This window comes from Lygodium microphyllum, chromosome 5 (genome assembly GCF_053477565.2).
Source record: "Lygodium microphyllum isolate KBCC chromosome 5, Lygodium_microphyllum_v1.1.10, whole genome shotgun sequence".
NCBI classification, from domain to species: domain Eukaryota; kingdom Viridiplantae; phylum Streptophyta; class Polypodiopsida; order Schizaeales; family Lygodiaceae; genus Lygodium; species Lygodium microphyllum.
The window spans coordinates 99,983,924-100,004,022 of NC_141139.1; the positions used below are offsets into that span (position 1 = coordinate 99,983,924).

Consider the following 20,099-nt stretch of genomic DNA (forward strand, 5'->3'; position numbering starts at 1 on the left):
CTCTTGCTTCCGCTTGTGTGCTTCCACTCGGACTCTACCTTTCACAAACTTAAGAGTTGTTGCTTCCTTCTTTTCTTTCTTGATTTTGCCACAACCAAAGCTGAAGAGAGTGAGTGACAATGAGAAAGAGAGAGAGACTCATAGAGAAACCATGGGCAGAAGCTTCCTATTTCATCATCTTCATTCTTCATCATCATCTTTATTAGGTGGACAGCTTGAGATAGCCATAGCCATACTGAGAAAGAAAGAACAAAAGTTAGTAGTGTCTACAAAAGGCCAAATAGGCCTATGAGACCAAAATGTTACATCTGAAAGTTTAAATTTTTCAAAGTCCCAAATATAGTTGTCATCTAATGCTATGACTAACTAAATGGAAAGGCATTTGCCACTATGGGTCATGCTTCCATCTCTGCTCTAAAGATCTCATGTGGTATAGAGGGCTTACTCGGGATCATCTGTGAAATCATATGTACTATCTGCTCCCATCCCTCGTATATCTCCTCTCCCCCAAGTAGTGGCTAATCTTGTGTGGCTCTTCTCATGTGATAGAGGCATGATTCCCCCATATAGAAGTGTTGGTGTGATCAAAGTGTCAAAGGGCTAGAGCTTCGTCGAGGCTCCTGAAAATGTGCACGCACATTGGCTCTCCACCACTTGACCCTAGGGACGCATAGCCTCATGTCAATTTGTCCTCTATTTCCCTCCTCAAAGTGAATCTTGGCCCTGAAAATGTATCCCCCAAGTAGACATATCTCTGGACCACCTCCACTATCTCCTCTCCTTTATGAAAGGGGGCACTAATCACTAAATCCACTTGGAGATATTAAACACCTTGGTTTTCCCAAGATTCACTATGAGATCCTTATCCTGACAGAAGGATGGTACTACATCTAGGTAGCATTGCAATCCCTCCAATGTGCTAGATATTAGCATGATATCATCTACATATAATAATACGGGTATCAATGCCCCTCCTAGGTTGGATCTTTCCCCTCCAAGTTTATTAATGTAACCTAATATCTCATTAATATAAAGCCCAAACAAAGTGAGAGTGGGCATCCATATTTTACTCCAATGGTATCGATGATCTCCTCCAATAACCGTCGTGGTACTTCTACGCGTTATGTTACACTCATATAGTGCTAATACCCCCTATCTCATCTCAATTGGAACCTCTAGATCATGTAGTCTCTACATGAGCCTAGGCCTTGCGAAAATCCACAAAGCAATAGTACCCCCCCCCCCCCTTTCCCTATGCCCTACTCTCCTCGATGATGGCTCTGAGTGAGAGGATATGATCAAGTGTAAGTATCCTCTCTTGAATCTTGCCTTTCCACCTACTCGACATTGGTGCTTCTCTACCCATTTTCTAAGCTCATGCTTTAGTACAAATCCATAAAGCTTGGTTAGCACGTGGCCGACCATGACCATTCAATAGTTCATAAGAACCATTGGGTCTCCAGCTTTTAGAATTGAAACTATAGTATTAGCTAACCAATTGGTAAGGAAGCCTTCACATAGCCTTGTTGAACAAGTGGGCTAGAAGGGGTGCAAGTATATCTCTAGCATGTGATAGGTGCTTTGCTACTAGTCCATCATGGTTCTAGACCCACACACTCTAGTATCTCTTTGGCATGTGATAAGTGCTCAGCTACTAGTCCATCATGGTCTTGGACACAACCATTCTAGAGTCAGTCAATGGCGCCGCGAACCCTCCCTATACTAAAGAAGGTGGATAACATAGGTCTTTTCCTTGATGGTCAAGGCAGAGGGGGCTATCTAAGTACATGATACATTGAGGTGGCATAAGCATGCCATGTATCTGGAGAAGTAATGGGTGTATGGCCTCAAGGCTCCAAGAATGCCTTTCACGCCCCTTTCATATCTTGCCCCAAGAATAACTAGTAAATCTCATACTCCAATCTCAATAGATATGCTTTCTTCTTCTACCACACTCAACAATGAAACAATCAAGCACGTCTAGCTGTGTATAGGTTTGTTGTTCCTCACCTTGCTAGAGATGAAGACGAGTTTCCTTGCACTCTTGGTCGTACCAATTATTTTGTGGGAATCTTGCTTGGAGGGGCGGAATGCAAATACGTGTGGGGAAAATACATAGCAACTAAGATGTGAAATACTCTAGCAAGCTATGATGTAAACTCCAAGGGTATGTGAGGATCCATCTCCTCCAAGCTCTAGTAGAGATGATTCCAATAGACACTTGGTCACTATAGTTAAGTGGCATTTGGGAAATCTATGGTGACTGCTCATTGGAGGGATCACATCGTGTCTACAAGTGGCTATACATTGTAGGTAAGCATGTCGGCTACCACTAACAATGTGCAAGAGGAGACACTGAAAGAGTGTATATAGAGGATAAGAGAAAAGAGGACCCTAAAAGAAAGTCTATACCATGGTTGCTCCTAGTCTCTGTATAGATCCTCTAGAAGGCTGCCTCCTATACATCTGGATGCATACTTATGCAGAAAGTGTGTGAGACCATCTGATCCTGGCCATCTAGCCAACCAATTAAGTCTATTCCATGTGCACCTCCCAAGGCTAGGAGGTGGTCATCATAGTTTGTTCACTTGGCTATGTCCTATCCTTGTATAGTGGTAAATATGGTAACTCTGCTCCCTACGATGCATATGGGGAGTTTGTTGGAGCAAAGTAGCGCATTGCAATGTATATGGCACAAAGGCAATTCACATGTATCCAAATCACATGAAAAGAGCCTCCTCATCCCTCTGCATGACCTACACTGTTGTGGCTCCTACATGTACAATACAACCACTCCCCCCATACCCTCTGCTTCTCCCTCGTGATGGGGCTCTAGGGCGACATGCCATCTCCAACTAAATGGGGGCATTGACTTACAATATTCTAGGCTCTAGAAGGGCGGCTAGAGGTCAAGTTGCAAGAACTGAGTGTGAATAATGCTGTGCTTTATCTATTTCTGTTTGTTTTAATTTTCATACCAATTTTAAAAAATCTTTAGCTACAATGACCATGGCTTCAAAAGTTATTGGATATGGTTATTAAAATAATGACCGAATGCTTCAAGATTGTCGTAGAGTTTGAAAACAAAGAAATGTAGTTACAATTGAACACAAACATCCTCGTGGTCTGTGCAAGCCAGCAAGACTGTACACAAGATCAATCCCCCTTAAAAAATCGCTAGTATTCTATTTCTATGAACATCTATGTAACAAGACAAGTGGATTTTGTATCTGACAATATTTCTATAGATATTCATATACAGTATATGTCTGTTTGAAGTGCAGTGCTGCTCCTTCGCACTTCGACTAGCAATCAAAAAATGCTACGAGATGATCGACACATCTTTTGTGTCACACCATAACACACTTTATTTACAAAACAACTTTAACTGTACATAAAGAACCACCCACATCATAGTGGTGCAGGATCTCTTTAAAGATCAAACTTTCTGTTCAAAATATGTCCAAAATCTGCTATGACAACATCAGACAGTGACATCAGCAGACAAAGGCTCTGGCAAGTAACTGATAACAATCAGTTATCAAAAATCAATTGCAACACTAAAAGGCTCGGGGAATAACATCTCTACACAGTTCTGCTACTCTCAGAATGACGCATTGATATAAGTCCTCTTTCTAGGTTATTCTACAGGCATTAGCAGATCTCAACTGCCACACTCAGAATAACGCATTGATTAAGTCCTCTTTCTAGGTTATTCTACAGGCATTAGCACCCAAATGTGGGGTTCTACAACAAAATTATATGCCATGTCAAAAATCTCTTCTCTATACAAAAGTCCTCCTTTGATAGGATGAGAAAAAATCAAGAAAGAAAAAGAAAAATTACAACAGTAGACTGCAATCTACTTTGCCCCTGCTCCCAAGTTAGTGGTTATGTCATGACTTTTGTTGCACTTGACGATAGATTTGCACCATCCAATCAGCATAACCAATAGAACCCATTGTCCGATCCTCTACTAGGTTGAGCAACAGCAAGAAACCCTCCTTTGGCTGATCACCTTGTCTAACAAGCAGGCACTGCTGGTAGACAGCTGGATTGTTCTTTCTTCTAGAATTCAAGAAGTTCACAAATCGCTTTGAAAAAATATTGTTTTGCTCAGAAATTACCACCTGTACCAATCCAAGTCAAAGTTCTTAGATATGATTTCCTGACTGTAAATAGTAAGAAACACTGCATGCAACACCATCTAACAACTGTGAGTGATAAAGATATAACACTAGATTGAACAAACACAATAAATGTCTTGGAAAGGAGTCACCGTTTAAATCCTAGGTAGCAAGTACAAATATAAGCACACGCACAACTGGAAGGCATTCCACACCTGTTTTTTCCCTTTTCTTGGTTGGGGTGGCTTTTTTTTGGGGGGGAAACCCTGAGGCCTACATATCAGTGCATTCAAGGCCTGTTTTTAAGACCCTTTCTTTGTAAATTTACCATCAATAAAATACGTATTTCTCTATTGTATGGTCCTCTTAAGGGTAAAAATATTTAAAAAGGAGACCTTAGAATTTCCTTATGTTGAAATAACATGCTATGCTTACATATATATGAGTTATAAGTAAACCCTCCAAGCTATCATGCTCAATAGCTGCAGACTGGACTAAAAGGGTGTAATATGGACAAAGTGACCAAAAGGCCTGCACACCAATCAGGATAGTTGCAACCACCCACACTGTACGACTCCCTAACAGTTGTACTGATCAGAGTAAGATCACAAGAGCACATAAGCTCCCTGCTCCAAGCATGGCATTACACAAGCCCTCCACAACATCCACATGGCTGCTTCTCTTCAATCCCCGGAGGGCTAGTGATGCAGCCCTTAATGGACAGCAACTGTTGATAATGGTGAACCAAAGGCCTGGAACAAGCAGAACTAGAGCTTGGAACAAGGTGACACCGTACCAATACATTTTGGCATGTACCACTACACTAGCAACACCATAGTCCCAACTGGGCATCTAAGGTTTCATTTCTGATGAGCCAACAATCATGTACACACCAACCACCAGGAGACCCTATCTACATAGACAATGACCTCACCAAAATGCGAGTGAAGCATCGGTGCGCCAACATGCCTAGAATAATTAACGCCGAGAAACAAGGAAAAAAGGCAATGTTTGAGTCATCATTGATGTCAAAGCGATTGACTAGGACTTGGCCTATGACACACACTCCAAATATACAAATGACAATATGAAACTGTACAGCTCACTGCAAACACATCCGAGGGTAGAGAAGGTGATGGAGAATCAGGATTTGATCATGATTACAAAGATGCACCAACAGCATGTTCTTGTCACAGAATTTATGGCATATTGTCAACAACACTGGCCGGCTTCTCCAACACCGGCACTACCTCTTGCCTCTGCATCAAGACGAATCATCGTCCTCTTCCACATTGCCTCTTGCTCAAGAGCAAATTCGATGGAATGGCCGTGACACCCAAGCACGTGCCCTAATTACTTTATCCGTAAAGAGAACCATCATTTCACATTTTCAATTGTGCAAGACAACCAAGGATTCATGGGATAAGCTTGCATCATTATATCAAGTGTGCAATAAAATGGGCATTGCTTACCTATCTAAGCAACTGGAAGACGTTCGCATGGAAGGAGAAGGTAACATGGATGCCTATCTCATCTGCATCAAAGATCTTATTGAACAAGTATCAAATATCGATGAAAAGGTCCCAAATAATCAACTTCTTTCCATCACTCTTAATGGCCTACCAGAGTCATATCAAGGTTTTGATGCCATGTGGTTGGTAACCATGGGCAACCAAATTACCTACAATTTCAACCAACTTCTCTCTTTTGTAGTAGGAAGAACAACACCATCTCAACCGCTATGCCACTATGGTGACCAAACAAGTCTTTTCCACCCATCATTGCGGAAAAGCCAAACCGAAAGTAAAAAACAAGCCTCCTAATCAAAATCAGCAAACTTTCATGCTGGTCCTCCTTTTAATTCCACTCCTTTTCCATCAAAGATATCCTTCCATGCTGATCCATCCTCTACCAACCCTTCAAAGGGTACAATCAACAAATCCAAGAGGTGTAATTATTGCCGAAAGACAAGGCATGGATGTTGTAAGTGCATTGCATTGGAGAAGAAGGAGGAGTCTTGTCTTGCTCTCACACATGAGACTGTGAACTATTGTCAATTTAAGGATTATACTTTTTTCATTCGGTGTTAGTATAATCCTTCTATTCATGATATTTGCTTTTCTAATATCTATAACTGATGCAGCTTCTACTTGGTATTGCGACAGTGATGCATCTAAGCACATCACCTCTTACCCAAGATTATTTTTCTCTCTCTCATGTCCCTAAGGAGGCACAATCACGTGTGCTAACAAAGCCTCTTATGCAATTAAAGACATTGGTCATATGCAAGTTTTCTCTATTGCAAGCACCCCTTTAACATTGCACAATGATCTCTATGTCCCCACATCAAAAAGAATCTTATTTTCATTTCAACAATTGCAACTTTAAGGTTTTGCATCATTTTTATGGTCCCCCATGTGCGATATATGATGATCAAGTTTCTTCTTCCATTGACTTGATAGGCACCCTTACTAAAGATCTCTATCATCTTGATACATATGATCAACAGCTTGCTGAAAATCCTATTGATCGTGCCTTATTTACAAAGGAATCCTTTCATGATACACATTTATGGGATCAGAAGCTTGGTCACATTAATTATCGAGCATTGATGAAGCTCTAGTCAAAGGATATGATTAGAGATCTTCCAAAAATCCATTTGCTATGAACCACATTTGTGAAAGTTGTTTACTAGGTAAGATGCATTGATTTTCCTTTCCTAAGGATTCTCATGTTCATTCTCCATCTATTTTGCATCTTCTTCAGAGTGATATTTGTGGTCCTACGCGGACCAAATCTGTTGGCGAATTCCTATGTCATGAGGACGTGAAATTTCATTGCTTTTCTTAGCATTTGATTAAAAGTTAATGTGTGCTAATGTGACTTACACATGTGAGGCGCAAGTTAATTATTTCACAGTGTGGGACCCAATGTCAGAGTGCAACAATGCCGAAGTGTAGGACAAAGACTGAGAAAGAGTGAACACAGAGAAAAGAGGGAGAGAGAAAAGGAGACACTATAACACACAAAATCTGCAGTGTAGTATACTGTATAAGAGTGCAGAAATGACCAACTCTGACAGATCTCAAGATCAGAATGAATGAGAGAGTGTGCCACCAACTGGCTATATATATAGCCAAGAAATAAAAAATACCCAGCACCAAGTCGACTGCATTAAATACAACCGACTGTAGAAAAACTGTCTCACTGCAGACTAAAAACCGTACGACTGCTGACGTGTCCTCTGCGCTGACGTGGCACTACCTGCTAACGTGTCACCTTGCCGTACTCTACTGACGTGGCATTGTGGCCATACAACTGTCCAGGAAATGACTGTCTAACACCCCCCCTCAGATCTTGGACAGGCCAAAACACTGAGGGATCTGGAATGATGCTAAGAAGAGCCTGGGGAAGCGCCTTCGTGAACAAATCTGCAGGATTATCCTCCATCTTGCAGTACTCCACATCAATGGTCCCATCCAAAAGCTTCTCCCCAATAAAGTGATATTGGATCTCAATGTGCTTCGTCCGGGCATGGAATACAAGATTCTGTACCAAGGCAATGCAACTCTCATTGTTGCACCGCAGAAGAGTAGGACAAGTCTGGGGGCAGCCAAGCTCCTCCAACAATCTCCGAAGCCACACAACCTCACATGTGGTAGAAGACGCAACCCGATACTCCACCTCAGTAGAGGAAAGGACTACCATGGGCTATTTCTTGCTACTCCAAGAGATAACACATGTACCGAAGGTAAAACACTAGCCTGTAGTAGACCGCCGGAGGTCCACATCGCTAGCCTAATCCGAGTCACTCCAACCTGCAAAAACAAGATCTAAAGCATCTGTACCTGCTGGATAAGAAATCCCTAAGTCAGAGGTCCCCCTCAAAAACCGAAGAATCCTCAAGGCAGCCTGCCAATGCACCTGTTTGGGTTTACTCATGAACCCCGCCAAAAGACCCACACCAAAACAAAGATCAACACAAGTGTTGAGAAGCCAAATCAAGGATCCAATCAACTAACGGTAGCGGAAAGCATCTCTCGAGGGAGAATCTGAGTGTAAAGTGGCCTTCCAATTCCGATCCATAGGAGTAGAAATGGGCTGACAAGTCTCCATCTCAAAAGTCACCAAGAGCTCTTTAATATATCTCTGCTGAGAGATGAAAATCCCCCTCTAAGACGAATAAATCTCGTGACCCAAGAAGAAATAAAGAAGCCCCAAATCTGTCATCTCGAACGTCTGATGTAAAGCTATCCTGGTCTCTCGGACCTTCTGTGCGTTATCCCCTGTCAGAATCAAATCATCAACATACAACACACAACCAACCTCAGAAGTGTGCACATAAAGTTGTGTATAGGCCTGGGAGCGCCAATATCCCAACTTTGACCAAAGAAACAAGTTGATCTTCTCATTCCATGCACACGGAGCCTGCTTGAGGTCGTACAAGGCCTTCTTCAACCTGTAAACTTTCCCATCCGAGGATCCAAAGCCAGGAGGCTGCTCAACATAGATCTCCTCCTGCAAGTAACCATTGAGAAAGGCCGACTTCACATCCAACTGATAGATAGGCCAGCTCCTATGGCCAGCTAAGGCAAGAACAGCACAAATAGTCGCCATACGAGCAGAGGGGGCAAAGGTATCATGGAAGTCAATGCCTGGGCACTGAGCAAAACCTTTAGCAACAAGGCAAACCTTGTGCTTGTCCAAAGAGCCATTGCTAAGGTACTTAGTCTTGAAGACCCACTTGACACCAATCACCTTCTTGTGAGAGGAACGAGACACAAGAGACCAAGTGTCATTCCTCTCAATAGCCTCCAACTCGGCTTCCATAGCCTTCCGCCAATGATCAGACTGCAAAGCCTCCTTCACTGAAGTGGGCTCTCGATCCTGCATAACACGGGTCATCAAACAATAGTTAGAGCAACAAGCTCCGTAGAATGTGCCTGCTTTTTCCGTGGCCTCTACGGTCCATCCTAAGGTTCCCACTCCTCAAGGACCCCCTCGATCCCTCAATCTCAGAGTGTGTCACGGGCCCAACGAGGAGGAGGCTGGATTTCTCCCCGTCACTCTCCATCTGCTAAAGACTCGGGTACATCCACTGGCAGAAGCTCCATTGGGGTGGCCGATGGAAGGAAAGACTCTGAATCAGAAGAAGAATCCCCATCAGAAGGCTCTGGCTCCAAAGGAACTGTCTCAAGAGCCCAACTCTCCCCTAGATCTCCAAGGACGGGGTGCTCCTCACCCCCCTCCGTGGCCGGAACTTCCACGAACTGCACATCTCGGCACGTGTAGACATCCCGATTGACGGGATCAAACAGACAATAACCTTGGGATTGGGAGTTGTAACCAACAAAAACCTGTCGTCGGGAAGCCACCTCAAATTTGTCACGCTGCATCTTCGGAATGTGCACATTGTCGTCAAACCCAAAGATCCTAAAATAAGAGACATCAGGCTTAGTCCCAAAGTAAGCTTCAAAAGGAGTCATCCTGTCAACGGCCGAAGTGGGAGATCGATTGAGAATGTGAGCTGCAGTAGCCACTGCCTCGGCCCACAGAAACTAAGGTGCCTGTTAGTGCTCCATCATGGTGCGCACCATCTCAATCACACTTCGATTCTTCCACTCCAAGATGCCATTCTCTTGAGGAGTATTAGTGTTAGCAAACTCCTGGTAAATGCCCCTATCTGCACAAAAACGAGCAAACTCATTAGACATAAATTCACCACCCTGTCTGAACGCAAGGTCTTCAATCGCCGGGCCACATCAATTTTCCTCAAAGAGAAGCCAATCCTTGAAGTGAGAAAAAGCCTCCAACTTCAATGCCAAGAAATAGGCCCATGTCATCCTGCTGTAGTCATCTACAATCAACATGAAGTACAAGCTCCCCTTCAGGGACTCAGTCCTCATCGGGCCACAAAGATCCGTAGATACAAGCTCCAAAGGTGAAGTAGACCGCCGCGAAGCTTTATCGGGAATCGCATCCCGATGCCGTTTTCCACAAATGCAGAAGACACATGGTTGATGGCTCACCACTATGTCCGGCAAACCTCGAACAAACGGTCCTCGCGACACCTTCCGAAGATACTCATAGTTCAGGTGGCCAAACCAAGCATGCCATAGCTCGGACTGTGTCTGAGAAGTAAGAAGAAGAGAGGTAAGAGCTGTAGAAGACTTCAATTTGTAGATACCATTCTCCTCACACCCTGCAGAGAGAACCGTCCTCAATCCACGATCAAGGACTCAAACAGTATCACTGTCAAACTCCACCGAGAGGCCAAGAGCACAAATCTTATGGACCAAAAGTAAATGATACCCCAAGTCTGGCACATGCAACACCTCGAAAGTGTGGATACCACCACGTCCATTTGGAATAAGCTGCATCTCACCCCGCCGAGCAATAGACACAGAAGAGTTGTCTCCAATGAGAATCCGCCCACGCGAAGGTCGCAAATGGGTAACACCAATGGTAGAAGGAGTCATGTGCCATGAGGCACCACTATCCACAATCTACTCTCGAGCCTGGGGAGCTGTCATCGTAGCATCAGAAGTCTTCGGTGTAGAGTTCTCAATGACTACTAAGTGTAGAAAAGCAGATGATGAGGATGCAGCCACCGCTCCACAACCCAGCGACAACAACAAACAAGCATGAAAGGCTAGAATCAGCAGCCGCCAAATGATAACAAGTGCATGATGGAAGCTTTGACCACGATGTCCTCCACGAATGGGGTGTGGGCAGCAGAGATATGGCTCTTGAAACTTGCAAAAACGAGATTAAGGGAGAGTGGTGGGCTGCATGCATATTTATAGAAAGTTTAGGGCACTCAAATTAGGGTTTTGCATGTGGGACACAGTAACTCTCTAGGATCGCATTTCTTTTTAAAATAAGAGGTTTTCTTCATTAATTAAGCATATTTTGGGGTTGTTTCAGCCAAGCTAATGCATTTTAGCTCAACAACTGCCACCAGCTCTGTTTTTCGCTGAGAAGGAACTAAGGTTACTGCCACTGGTTTTCTATTCACAAGGAGTAACTAAAAGGAAGGAGCTGCAACAATGCCAACTCCTATGCGCCACCCTATCCACTGCCAATGTCTTACTATGTTGCCTTGTCATGCTTTCCCCTACTTCGCCCAAGGAACCACCTGCTTTGACTCTTGCCAATGCGCAACTCCCCTGCAATTTCTCAACAACCACCACCCTATGCACCCTCTACCTTGCCATCATCTACCTCAGCTATGCCACCTACTGTTGCACGCCCTGACCTTGCATCTTGCATTTCGACCTTGTCGCCACCAGCTATGTGCAGCCACCCAACGTTGCCCCTGCTCTTGCTAGCCTCTGCCCGCTGCCTCAACACCCTCTTACGCCACCACGCCAAGCTCCACCAAGTGCCCTCCTCAGCCATGTGCTCACAACAGGGCCAATCCATCTACTCATCTCAAATCATTCAACACACATCTTGAGGAGGTTAGACTCTAGAGGACTCGAAAATTTGGAGCTTTTGCCCGATTTGAGGTCATGTGCATACATCTTCACCAAAATCCCTAACATTGAGCAATTTCTTCAATATTTCCTCGAGAAATTCGGGGCTTTTGTGATTGTTGGGTTTGGCACGCACCCGGAGGTGCAATAAAGTTGCCGGTTCCAATCAATCCGCATCTCGAGGCAACATTCCATCAAATTGTAAGACTACAAGTATAAAATATCTTTAATTTCTCAATAATTCTTCAAGAAAAGTTGGGTTTTGCATTTGACGCATCCCAAGGCAGCAAATAGGCACAAGTACAGCATTCATTTGCTGATTAATACAGTCTGAGCACAGAAATTTGTGCAAAATTCGGGATTTACAGCACTAAATTGCCAAAATTCAGTTTCTAGGCACGCATTCCACGGTACAGCAGTGCATTGCTGTTCTGTGCAGATTTGGCACGCTTTACAAGGCATTTCAGACAGAATTTATTTTGAGATAGTTTTAGGACAGTTTTGAGATTGCATTCTCTATCCGGTGTCAGGATTTCGGTACTTGTGGGAGTACATTATGCACTTCAGCTTGGAAGTGTTTTGTTGCAGATTTTGTACATTTTATTGTAGCAATGGCACATCAGGGTCACAGCAATCAAAGCAACATTTGGGGCATCTTTACTCGAGAGGACAAATTGGATGGCACCAATTACTCCCTGTGGAGTTTCATGGTGTGCAATTTGTTGGTTGCTAAAGGTCTTTGGGATTTTGTGACTGGTGATTTGGCTAGACTAGGAGGGATTGCTCCTCAAACGCTTTACAGAGGTGCTAGAGGACAACCAACTGCCACTACTGCCCTCATTCCTCCTACAAATGAGCAAAGGAACTGGGACTCCAAAGATGCACATGCCTTGTTTGTAATTGCTCTATCAATCAAAACAGCAATAATACCTCATATTCAGTCTTGTAAGACCTCGAAGGCCACATAGGATATCCTTGAGCACAAGTTTGCAGCTACAAATGAGGCCAAAATCACTTACTTCAGAAGAGAGTTGGAAAATGCACATATGGATGAGGATGATGGCATGACAAATCATCTTACCTACATATCGGAATTGAGAGAGCAACTATTGAATATTGATGAGGTGATACTCGATGCAGAGATGGTCAACGTCACTCTCGACTCTCTTCCAAAGTCTTATCTTAGTTTCCATACTTCATTTAATTTATCCTTGAGGGAGGCACAACAGTCGCTAACGTTCATGGAGTTAACCAAGCTCTTGTAGAAAAAAAGAAGACTCAAAAGAATATGGCTATGAGATTAGCTAATGTAGCTATGCTTTCTAAGTATAAAGGCAAAGGCAAAGGCAAGCAACATGTGAAAAATCAGCTCAAGGCTGATGTGGAACCGCCATCTGGCAAAGCTGCCCAAGATACTCCCGACAAAGGAAAAAAGAAGAGTAAATGTCACTACTACAAGAAGCCCGGCCACCACATAGATGAATGCAGAAAGAGATTAGCAAAGGAGAAAAAGAAAGACTTCGGCTTGTTACACTTATCGTATTCCTCCTAAGTTCTAGTGTGAATGCTCCCTTAACTCGCAAGCAGTTTTTACCTTCTAGCTGGAGAAGATTCACCCATCAATGGGTGTGGTACTAAATACTCCTGTGCCGTCTGACCTACCATCAAGAGCCACCAATCCTACAACATCAAGGTGACAGCCCTATCCGACGCCTCCTCCACACATTGTCAAACCTGTTGCTACCCCAACGCCTACTCCACATGCCGTTTTACCCATCACTACCCCATTGAGTTGTCGCAAAGGTGTTGCCTATCGCATCACTCATGACAACTCACCACACACCCGCAAATCTGACACCAGAGAGTCCCCATTTGTGCTTGCAGCTCACATATTAATTGCGAGCAACCATGTCACGACACCTTGACAACTCTCTTCACGCCTAGATTAAAATCTTTTTTTAAAATTCAAATATCTAAGCCTTAATTAGCATTAATCCCTTTAAATTGCTCCTATTTGCATGCAATGCCCCTGTGAAGCACAAAATTTAGGGATTTTGCAGCAGATATGAATTTCCCCCAAATGTCTTCCAAAATTTTGGGGCTTCTCACAAAATTTTTGGGGATTTTGCACTCAGTGCTTAGAAATTGCTTGGTCTTGAGCCAAAATTTGGGGCTTTTCATGTTCGACCTCCAATTTCACCAATTAAATTAGGAGCTTTTGCAAAATTTTTCCAAATTCATCAACATTGAGACCAATTACACCTTCTACATCGACATTCACACACATTGAAGCCCTTTCGGCTGAAAATTCTTCATCAACACCATCAATTTTCCAAAAATTGTGAGTTTTTTGTCTTTTCTTTGCTTTATTTTTATGATGTAACTGCATTTGTACTTTGGACAGCAATTGATTACAAAAAAACCTGAAATTTTAGTCAACAATGGTTGAGCAAAATGATTTGCTTGACATGTTTGGGGACTCCAACAGATTAGACAACACTAATTATCCCATGTGGACATACATGATGAAGCATGTACTTGTTGCCAAGCAACTTTGGGGTTATGTATGTGGTTCATAAGTTAGGCCTACAGGCCTTGCTACACAGAATGTCACAATTTCTATCGGCTCATCCACAATCACCAGTGGATCTTCACCTCCAACTCCCCCTACAACTTCCACATAGATTAGTTGAAATAGGATAAACGTGATGCCCAAGCTCATGCTTTGATTGCACTTTCGTGCAAAAAACAGATTATCCCGCATATTCGGTTGTGCACAACGGCCAAGGATGCTTGGGATAAGCTTGCCTCATTGTATCAAGTACGCAAGGAGGCTCGTATAGCCTATATGTGTAAGCAACTTGAGATGGGGCACATGACACAAGGTGATTCTATGGATGCATCCATTACACCTATCAAGGACATTACGGAGCAGCTTGCTAATATTGATGAAATCATTCCCGATGCATCTCTTTATCTACGATCTTGGCTGGTCTACCTTATACTTATCAGAGTTTTGCCACTACACTCCATTTACTTGCAAAGAGAGATGCTAATGTTTACACATTTGATGCATTGGTATCACTATTGTTGCAAGAACAACAATCAAGGCTGAATTGCTATAATATAAGTATGGATAATCAAGCATTTGCAGCCAGCCATCGCAACAAATGGGAAGTTGTGGCAACCCTCCAACTCCAAAGAAAAAAGCAAAACAGCTTCTTCTATGGACTCCTCGAGCACCAAGGATGATGGAGCTAAGAAAAAGAGGTGCAATTATTGTAGGAAGAAGGACCATGTTATTGAAGAATGCAAAAAGAGGATAGCAAGTGAAAAGAAGAAACAATCGAGCATGAGTGTTGCTAAAAATTCAGCAAATGCAAAGGATGCAACCGCACATTTGGCAAGCTTACACATTGGTTAGTCTTATGCCTTTGTTCATGCTCATATGAAGAAGAATGTGTAAGCTTGCCAAATGTGCGGTTGTGCATGATTCTTCTTCATATGAGCATGGTCTTTCCATTGCTGAAAATTGCAGCACTTGGTATTTTGACAATGGCACTTCTAAGTACATAATGTCCTTTAGTGACTTGTATCATATGCAAATGTACAAAAGGAGGGATCAATTGTATGTCAAACAATATTTCGTATGCCAGTTAAAGCATTGATCATCCCATTATTGCAATGGATGGGAAAACTATCATGCTTGAAAAGGTCTTGTATATGCGAAGCATAAAGAAAAACTTGCTTTTTTCAGCCATTGCATGTGTTGGTTTTGTGGTCAAATTCCACATGGATTGATACAACGTCTATAACTATAGTGATGCAGATACCCTCATTGTCACTAGTACTTTGTACAAGGGGAATCTATCAACTTAATTTGCGTGAGGAGAGAATCAGAGGATGCATTACAAGGGGAATCTATCAACTTAATTTGCGTGAGGAGAGAATCAAAGGATGCATTACATGTTGATACCACCATTGTGGTGTTAGAAGTATAGCATGTGAACCCTATGTAAGCAAGGATGCATGAGGAAAGGTGAGGTGTGAATGGACTAGAGAACAAGTGAAACCCTAACCCTAGCTTCCAATGGCTATATAAACAGCCCTAAGGGTCACTCTCAAGGTAGAAGAGAGAGTGTACCAATTGTACTTCTTGAGCAATTAAATGAGCAAGATCTTCTTCTTGTACTTTGTGAGCTCTCTTCTCCCTCTTGTGCACACTCCTCTATGTTGCAACTCTAATATTCTAACATGGTATCAAAGCCACCTCTGATCCATTGAGCTTCCCACAATGAGATATGTTGACCTAAGTGCACAAGTAACCTTCATTTCTTCACCTTATCTTCTCAATGTCCATAGCTATTTGCAACCCATTGAACTTGGAGGACTTAATGTGGTCAAAGGAAGGCATACTAGCTCCAACCTTCTTCTAGAGATATTTTCCTTATCTCAAGGCATTCCATCCCAGCACGATAAACCTCGACATTAGGCGTGGCAGAGCCCGGCATTGCTCGTTTCTCAAGAAAAAGTGCACATCTAGTCAGCATCTCAGTTCACAATTGGCCGCGTGATGTAGGAGGTACAATGCTCGCAACTTCCATGGGACATTTGTAGCCCCCCAAGTGGCCTATCCGCACCTAAAAGGGTTAGGCATAATTCTCCCTCTGATGCTCACACAGAGCAAAACCCTAATTGACAGTCTTCATGGCAGCCATAGCCAAGTAGGTGAAAGCTTGGTTTTTTTAGGTTCTTTCTCCTTGTGTGTCACTAACAGTGATTCTAATCACTCTCAAACAATCTTATGATCCCATTGCAAGTCTAAAGACTCATTCTTTAATGTCTTTCTCAAGCAACGGGGAGTACATACGATTTTACTTAAGCTTCAATCACCTTTCTTCAACAAGAATCTGATAAGCTTGGTTGACTGGTGCTTCTAAGTATCAAGGGTGTGTTTACACATTGAGCCGCTATAGGTTGTTGTTCAAATCAGTGCTCTTTAGCACTTGGAAGAAGCTCTTAAAGTAGCACAAGTCGACAAGCATCTGTTTCAAATGTATGGTCAACATCTAAACCTACATCTCATCATTTTTTCTATACCATTGTAAAAGCTATGCAAAAGTATAAGCATAGGGTAATCCAAAGCATCATTTGCTTGCCAGATATTCAAAAATCTTAAGGTTTTTAAGCCCTTAAGCACATTCACTAAGTGCTTGATTAAAGCATTATCTTTCTTTTATAAGGCTATGTATAAGCTATAAACACATAGCCACTTCATCTCTTAAATCACTTTCATCCTGATATCTATTGATTTAAATATCATTTCGTTTGCTTCCGCTTTTATTGCCCACCTTGTAAAGAATTAAAAACTACCATTGCCCTATGCAATCAATAAGACCCTATCACGGCTTGTGTTGATGTAAAACCTTAAATCTGCAAGTTGATGGGAGCAACTTTTACCCATGGCAGGTATTAGTGAAATATAAAATGATAGAGAGGGGTTACTGGCCCTTCATCAAAGGAACCAAGGCCATTGACCCATCCAACCCTATAGATGTAGAAGATGATGAAACAGCTCAAGCCATAATAACGTTGCACCTGGGTGAATCCTTAATCCACCACATTGATTAACTTGCAATTGCAAAGGAGAAGTGGGATGAGCTCGAAAAATTGTATGGTGAAAGAGGAAAGAACTCCAAAATCTTCCTCAAACCGAATTTTTCAGCTTGGAATACAAGCAGGGAGAAGACTTGGGAAATTTCATTTCCCACATGAAGGGACTGATGGCCCAACTAGCTTCAGACCAAGCTCTAGTTCTTGAAGAAGATGCCATTGCGATACTTTTAAAAGTTGAAAAAAACGTCTTCCCGACTCTTGTACCTAGCGTAAAGGATCTTAATACAAAGCACTAGTATATGATTATTCCAATATTCCTTCAGTACTAAAATGCTAGGACTATATTTCAGACCTGATTACTGCTGTAATTAGGTCTGAAATCAGCAAATTAAAGCTGAAATTCTTCAACTTTGTTAAGAATGAAGAGGAAAATAGCAATAGAGAAAGTTTCTTCGCATTAAGGCTAAGAAGCAGTAATCAGCAGTCACCTGTTGTCCAGGAGACCTAGATCAGGTCACCTGCTTTCAAAGAGCCTCAAGATGCTGTCACCTGCTGCCAAAGTGGCTCACAATGTTGTTACCTACCGACAAATGGTCTTCCCCAGCTGTAGAACCCCTAGCAGCAGCAGTCACCTACACCAAATGCACCTCCTCTGCCCTCCAGTGAATCCAACTGACTGACCATAGCTGCCCCAGCCTTGGATTGCACGCTTGTCCCAAACTGCAGGCTATCTCACTCTAGATGAGGTGATACACTCTGCTAAACCGATGTTAGTAAAGAGATGTGTCTCTAAAGTAGCCACATTCTGCAACCCGTAAGTAGGATCATGGTCACAAATTTATGGAATTTCTATGGCATTCGGACTACATGAGCTAAGAAAAGAGAGAAGAATAAATGAGGTTTGCCACAGCAATGAAAGAACAAAATAACCAAAAACTGAGAACCCATAAAAAGCTCTGAGTGCAACAAATCAATCACAATAAAACTGAGTCAATGTGAGTCAGCTATGCCTGCTGTCACACCAGAGCCGACTAGTTGTGAGAGAGAGAGAGACAATACTTTACTTTAACACACACACCTGGTTGAGCTAAAAACCACACAGACAAACAGACCATACAAACTTAACATAGTCATACACCAAGTTTTTGAAAAGTTAACAGTCTCCCTGCATCAATCCACACTCCACAATAATGCTTGTGGCTTTAAGGTAATTGACATTAGCTTCAGCAATTCAAAATGCAATGAGCAAACTGACATGTTCACACAAACAAAAATAACTTGGAAGTAGAAGGGACATAATAAAGTACCTTGCTGAGATCAGCAGTATTTGCAGCTTCCCCTCCCAAAAGATGAACGACAAGCTCTATAGGTAAAATTTTTCCCAACCACACAATATAGTGCAAGCCATTATCTAGAAGAAAGGCTCCACGGGAGTCCAAACTCTCAGCACTCAAAATCAATGGCTGAATGGATTTGAGATCAGCTTCACCCTTCACAACATTAGACACCAACAACACTGGAGTTACTTGAATTTTGAAAAGCTACGAAATTTGACAAACATGCATACACGAGACACGAACTAACCTTAAGAAGGTATTCATCCAGCCGAAACAAGGATGGATAAAGCAGCTTCTGGAGTCGAGGGATAGACATGACCATCATGTCAAAACAAGCAGCTGAGCGATCATCTAATGTGGCATCTCCATATCCTCCCCGGAAAGGAAGGGATTTATATAAAGCCAAACAATAAAGGGGTAAGAATTTCAATGACTCAGGGTAAATAAGCCGCCCAGACAAAGGATATTGTACACCATGTATATTACGATATTCACGTAATGCACGAACTAGCCTGGCCTGTACCAATTGCTGGCGCACGTCATCTAGCTTTGAAACCAGTGATTTTTCAATCGCTGTGAACAAAGAAACAGCAAAAAAGTGTTAATGTTTGTCCCTCCACATTATTGAGGCCACTCACCAAAGGGACATGTACCCAGCAGCATACCTAGCCTACTCATCAGCATCACGATAGCACCTGTGTCAGCAGTACGGTACATTTCATTCAGTTCAGATACAATAGGAGCTGCCAATGTATGTATTCTGATGCGTCTTTCTCCATTGGATGACGTATATCTTATTTGATAAGTCAAGTAAACCTCTCAGGGGAGAAAACAGATCACATATACATTCACCTGTCAAGCTGTCCTCAGGAGAGAATACAGAGCATGCCCTCAAGGAGAACATGATGCATACAATAAACAAGCAAAAGTTGACAGATACATGCACCAGAAACCATCAAAAATAAGATACCTCCCTGACCTTTTGTGGTTTAAATATAACAGAAATGGTACCATATTATTTTAATAATGAACAAGATTTTCTGGCTTTTTAAGGGATATAAACTAATTGCTGAAAGGCTGATTGCAATTTCAATAGCAGCATCCATCACAGGTCTTACATGTAAAACCACACCCAACCTCATATGAAGTAGCCATGAACTATCCAGAAACTCACCAGGCAATCCAGATTCACTGAACCCTCCAGATATACCACATGCAATTGTCAAGTAGAGTACACAATCCACCAAACTGGCATTAGTCCAATCACAAGCCCGATTGCCAGCCAGCCGATAAAAAGTTTCCAAAGAGACTTCCTGTTTCACTTACTCTTGCCTGCTAGAGAATTTCCTGTGCATAAAATGCTGCTGTGTGGAGTTGTTAACCATGTACAAGGTAACAGGAAACTCCTCTATGTTTATGATCAACATTCTCAACAATAAAGAACGTTATATTGCAGAGGAAGTATTTGCATGTTGGCTGGTGTAATACACGAGTCCTAAATACCCAACTCAGAAAATAATAAAAGAACCCAAAGGCAGAAA

At 42.5% G+C, this 20,099-nt stretch overlaps 1 protein-coding gene across 1 annotated transcript in view; it reads right to left on the bottom strand.

The window, feature by feature from the left end:
* Nucleotides 1–3,429: 3,429 nt before the first annotated feature.
* The window catches only part of ERMO2 (Sec23/Sec24 protein transport family protein), a 50,264-nt gene continuing 33,594 nt past the window's right edge, over nt 3,430–20,099 (bottom strand). The window contains exons 9-12 of the mRNA XM_087678204.1: nt 19,224–19,351; nt 18,806–19,131; nt 18,529–18,711; nt 3,430–4,130 (exon numbers count right to left, since the gene is read on the bottom strand). Of these exons, the coding sequence (XP_087534330.1) occupies nt 3,897–4,130; nt 18,529–18,711; nt 18,806–19,131; nt 19,224–19,351 (871 nt within the window). The 3' untranslated portion in view covers nt 3,430–3,896. The remainder of the gene's footprint in view (nt 4,131–18,528; nt 18,712–18,805; nt 19,132–19,223; nt 19,352–20,099) is intronic.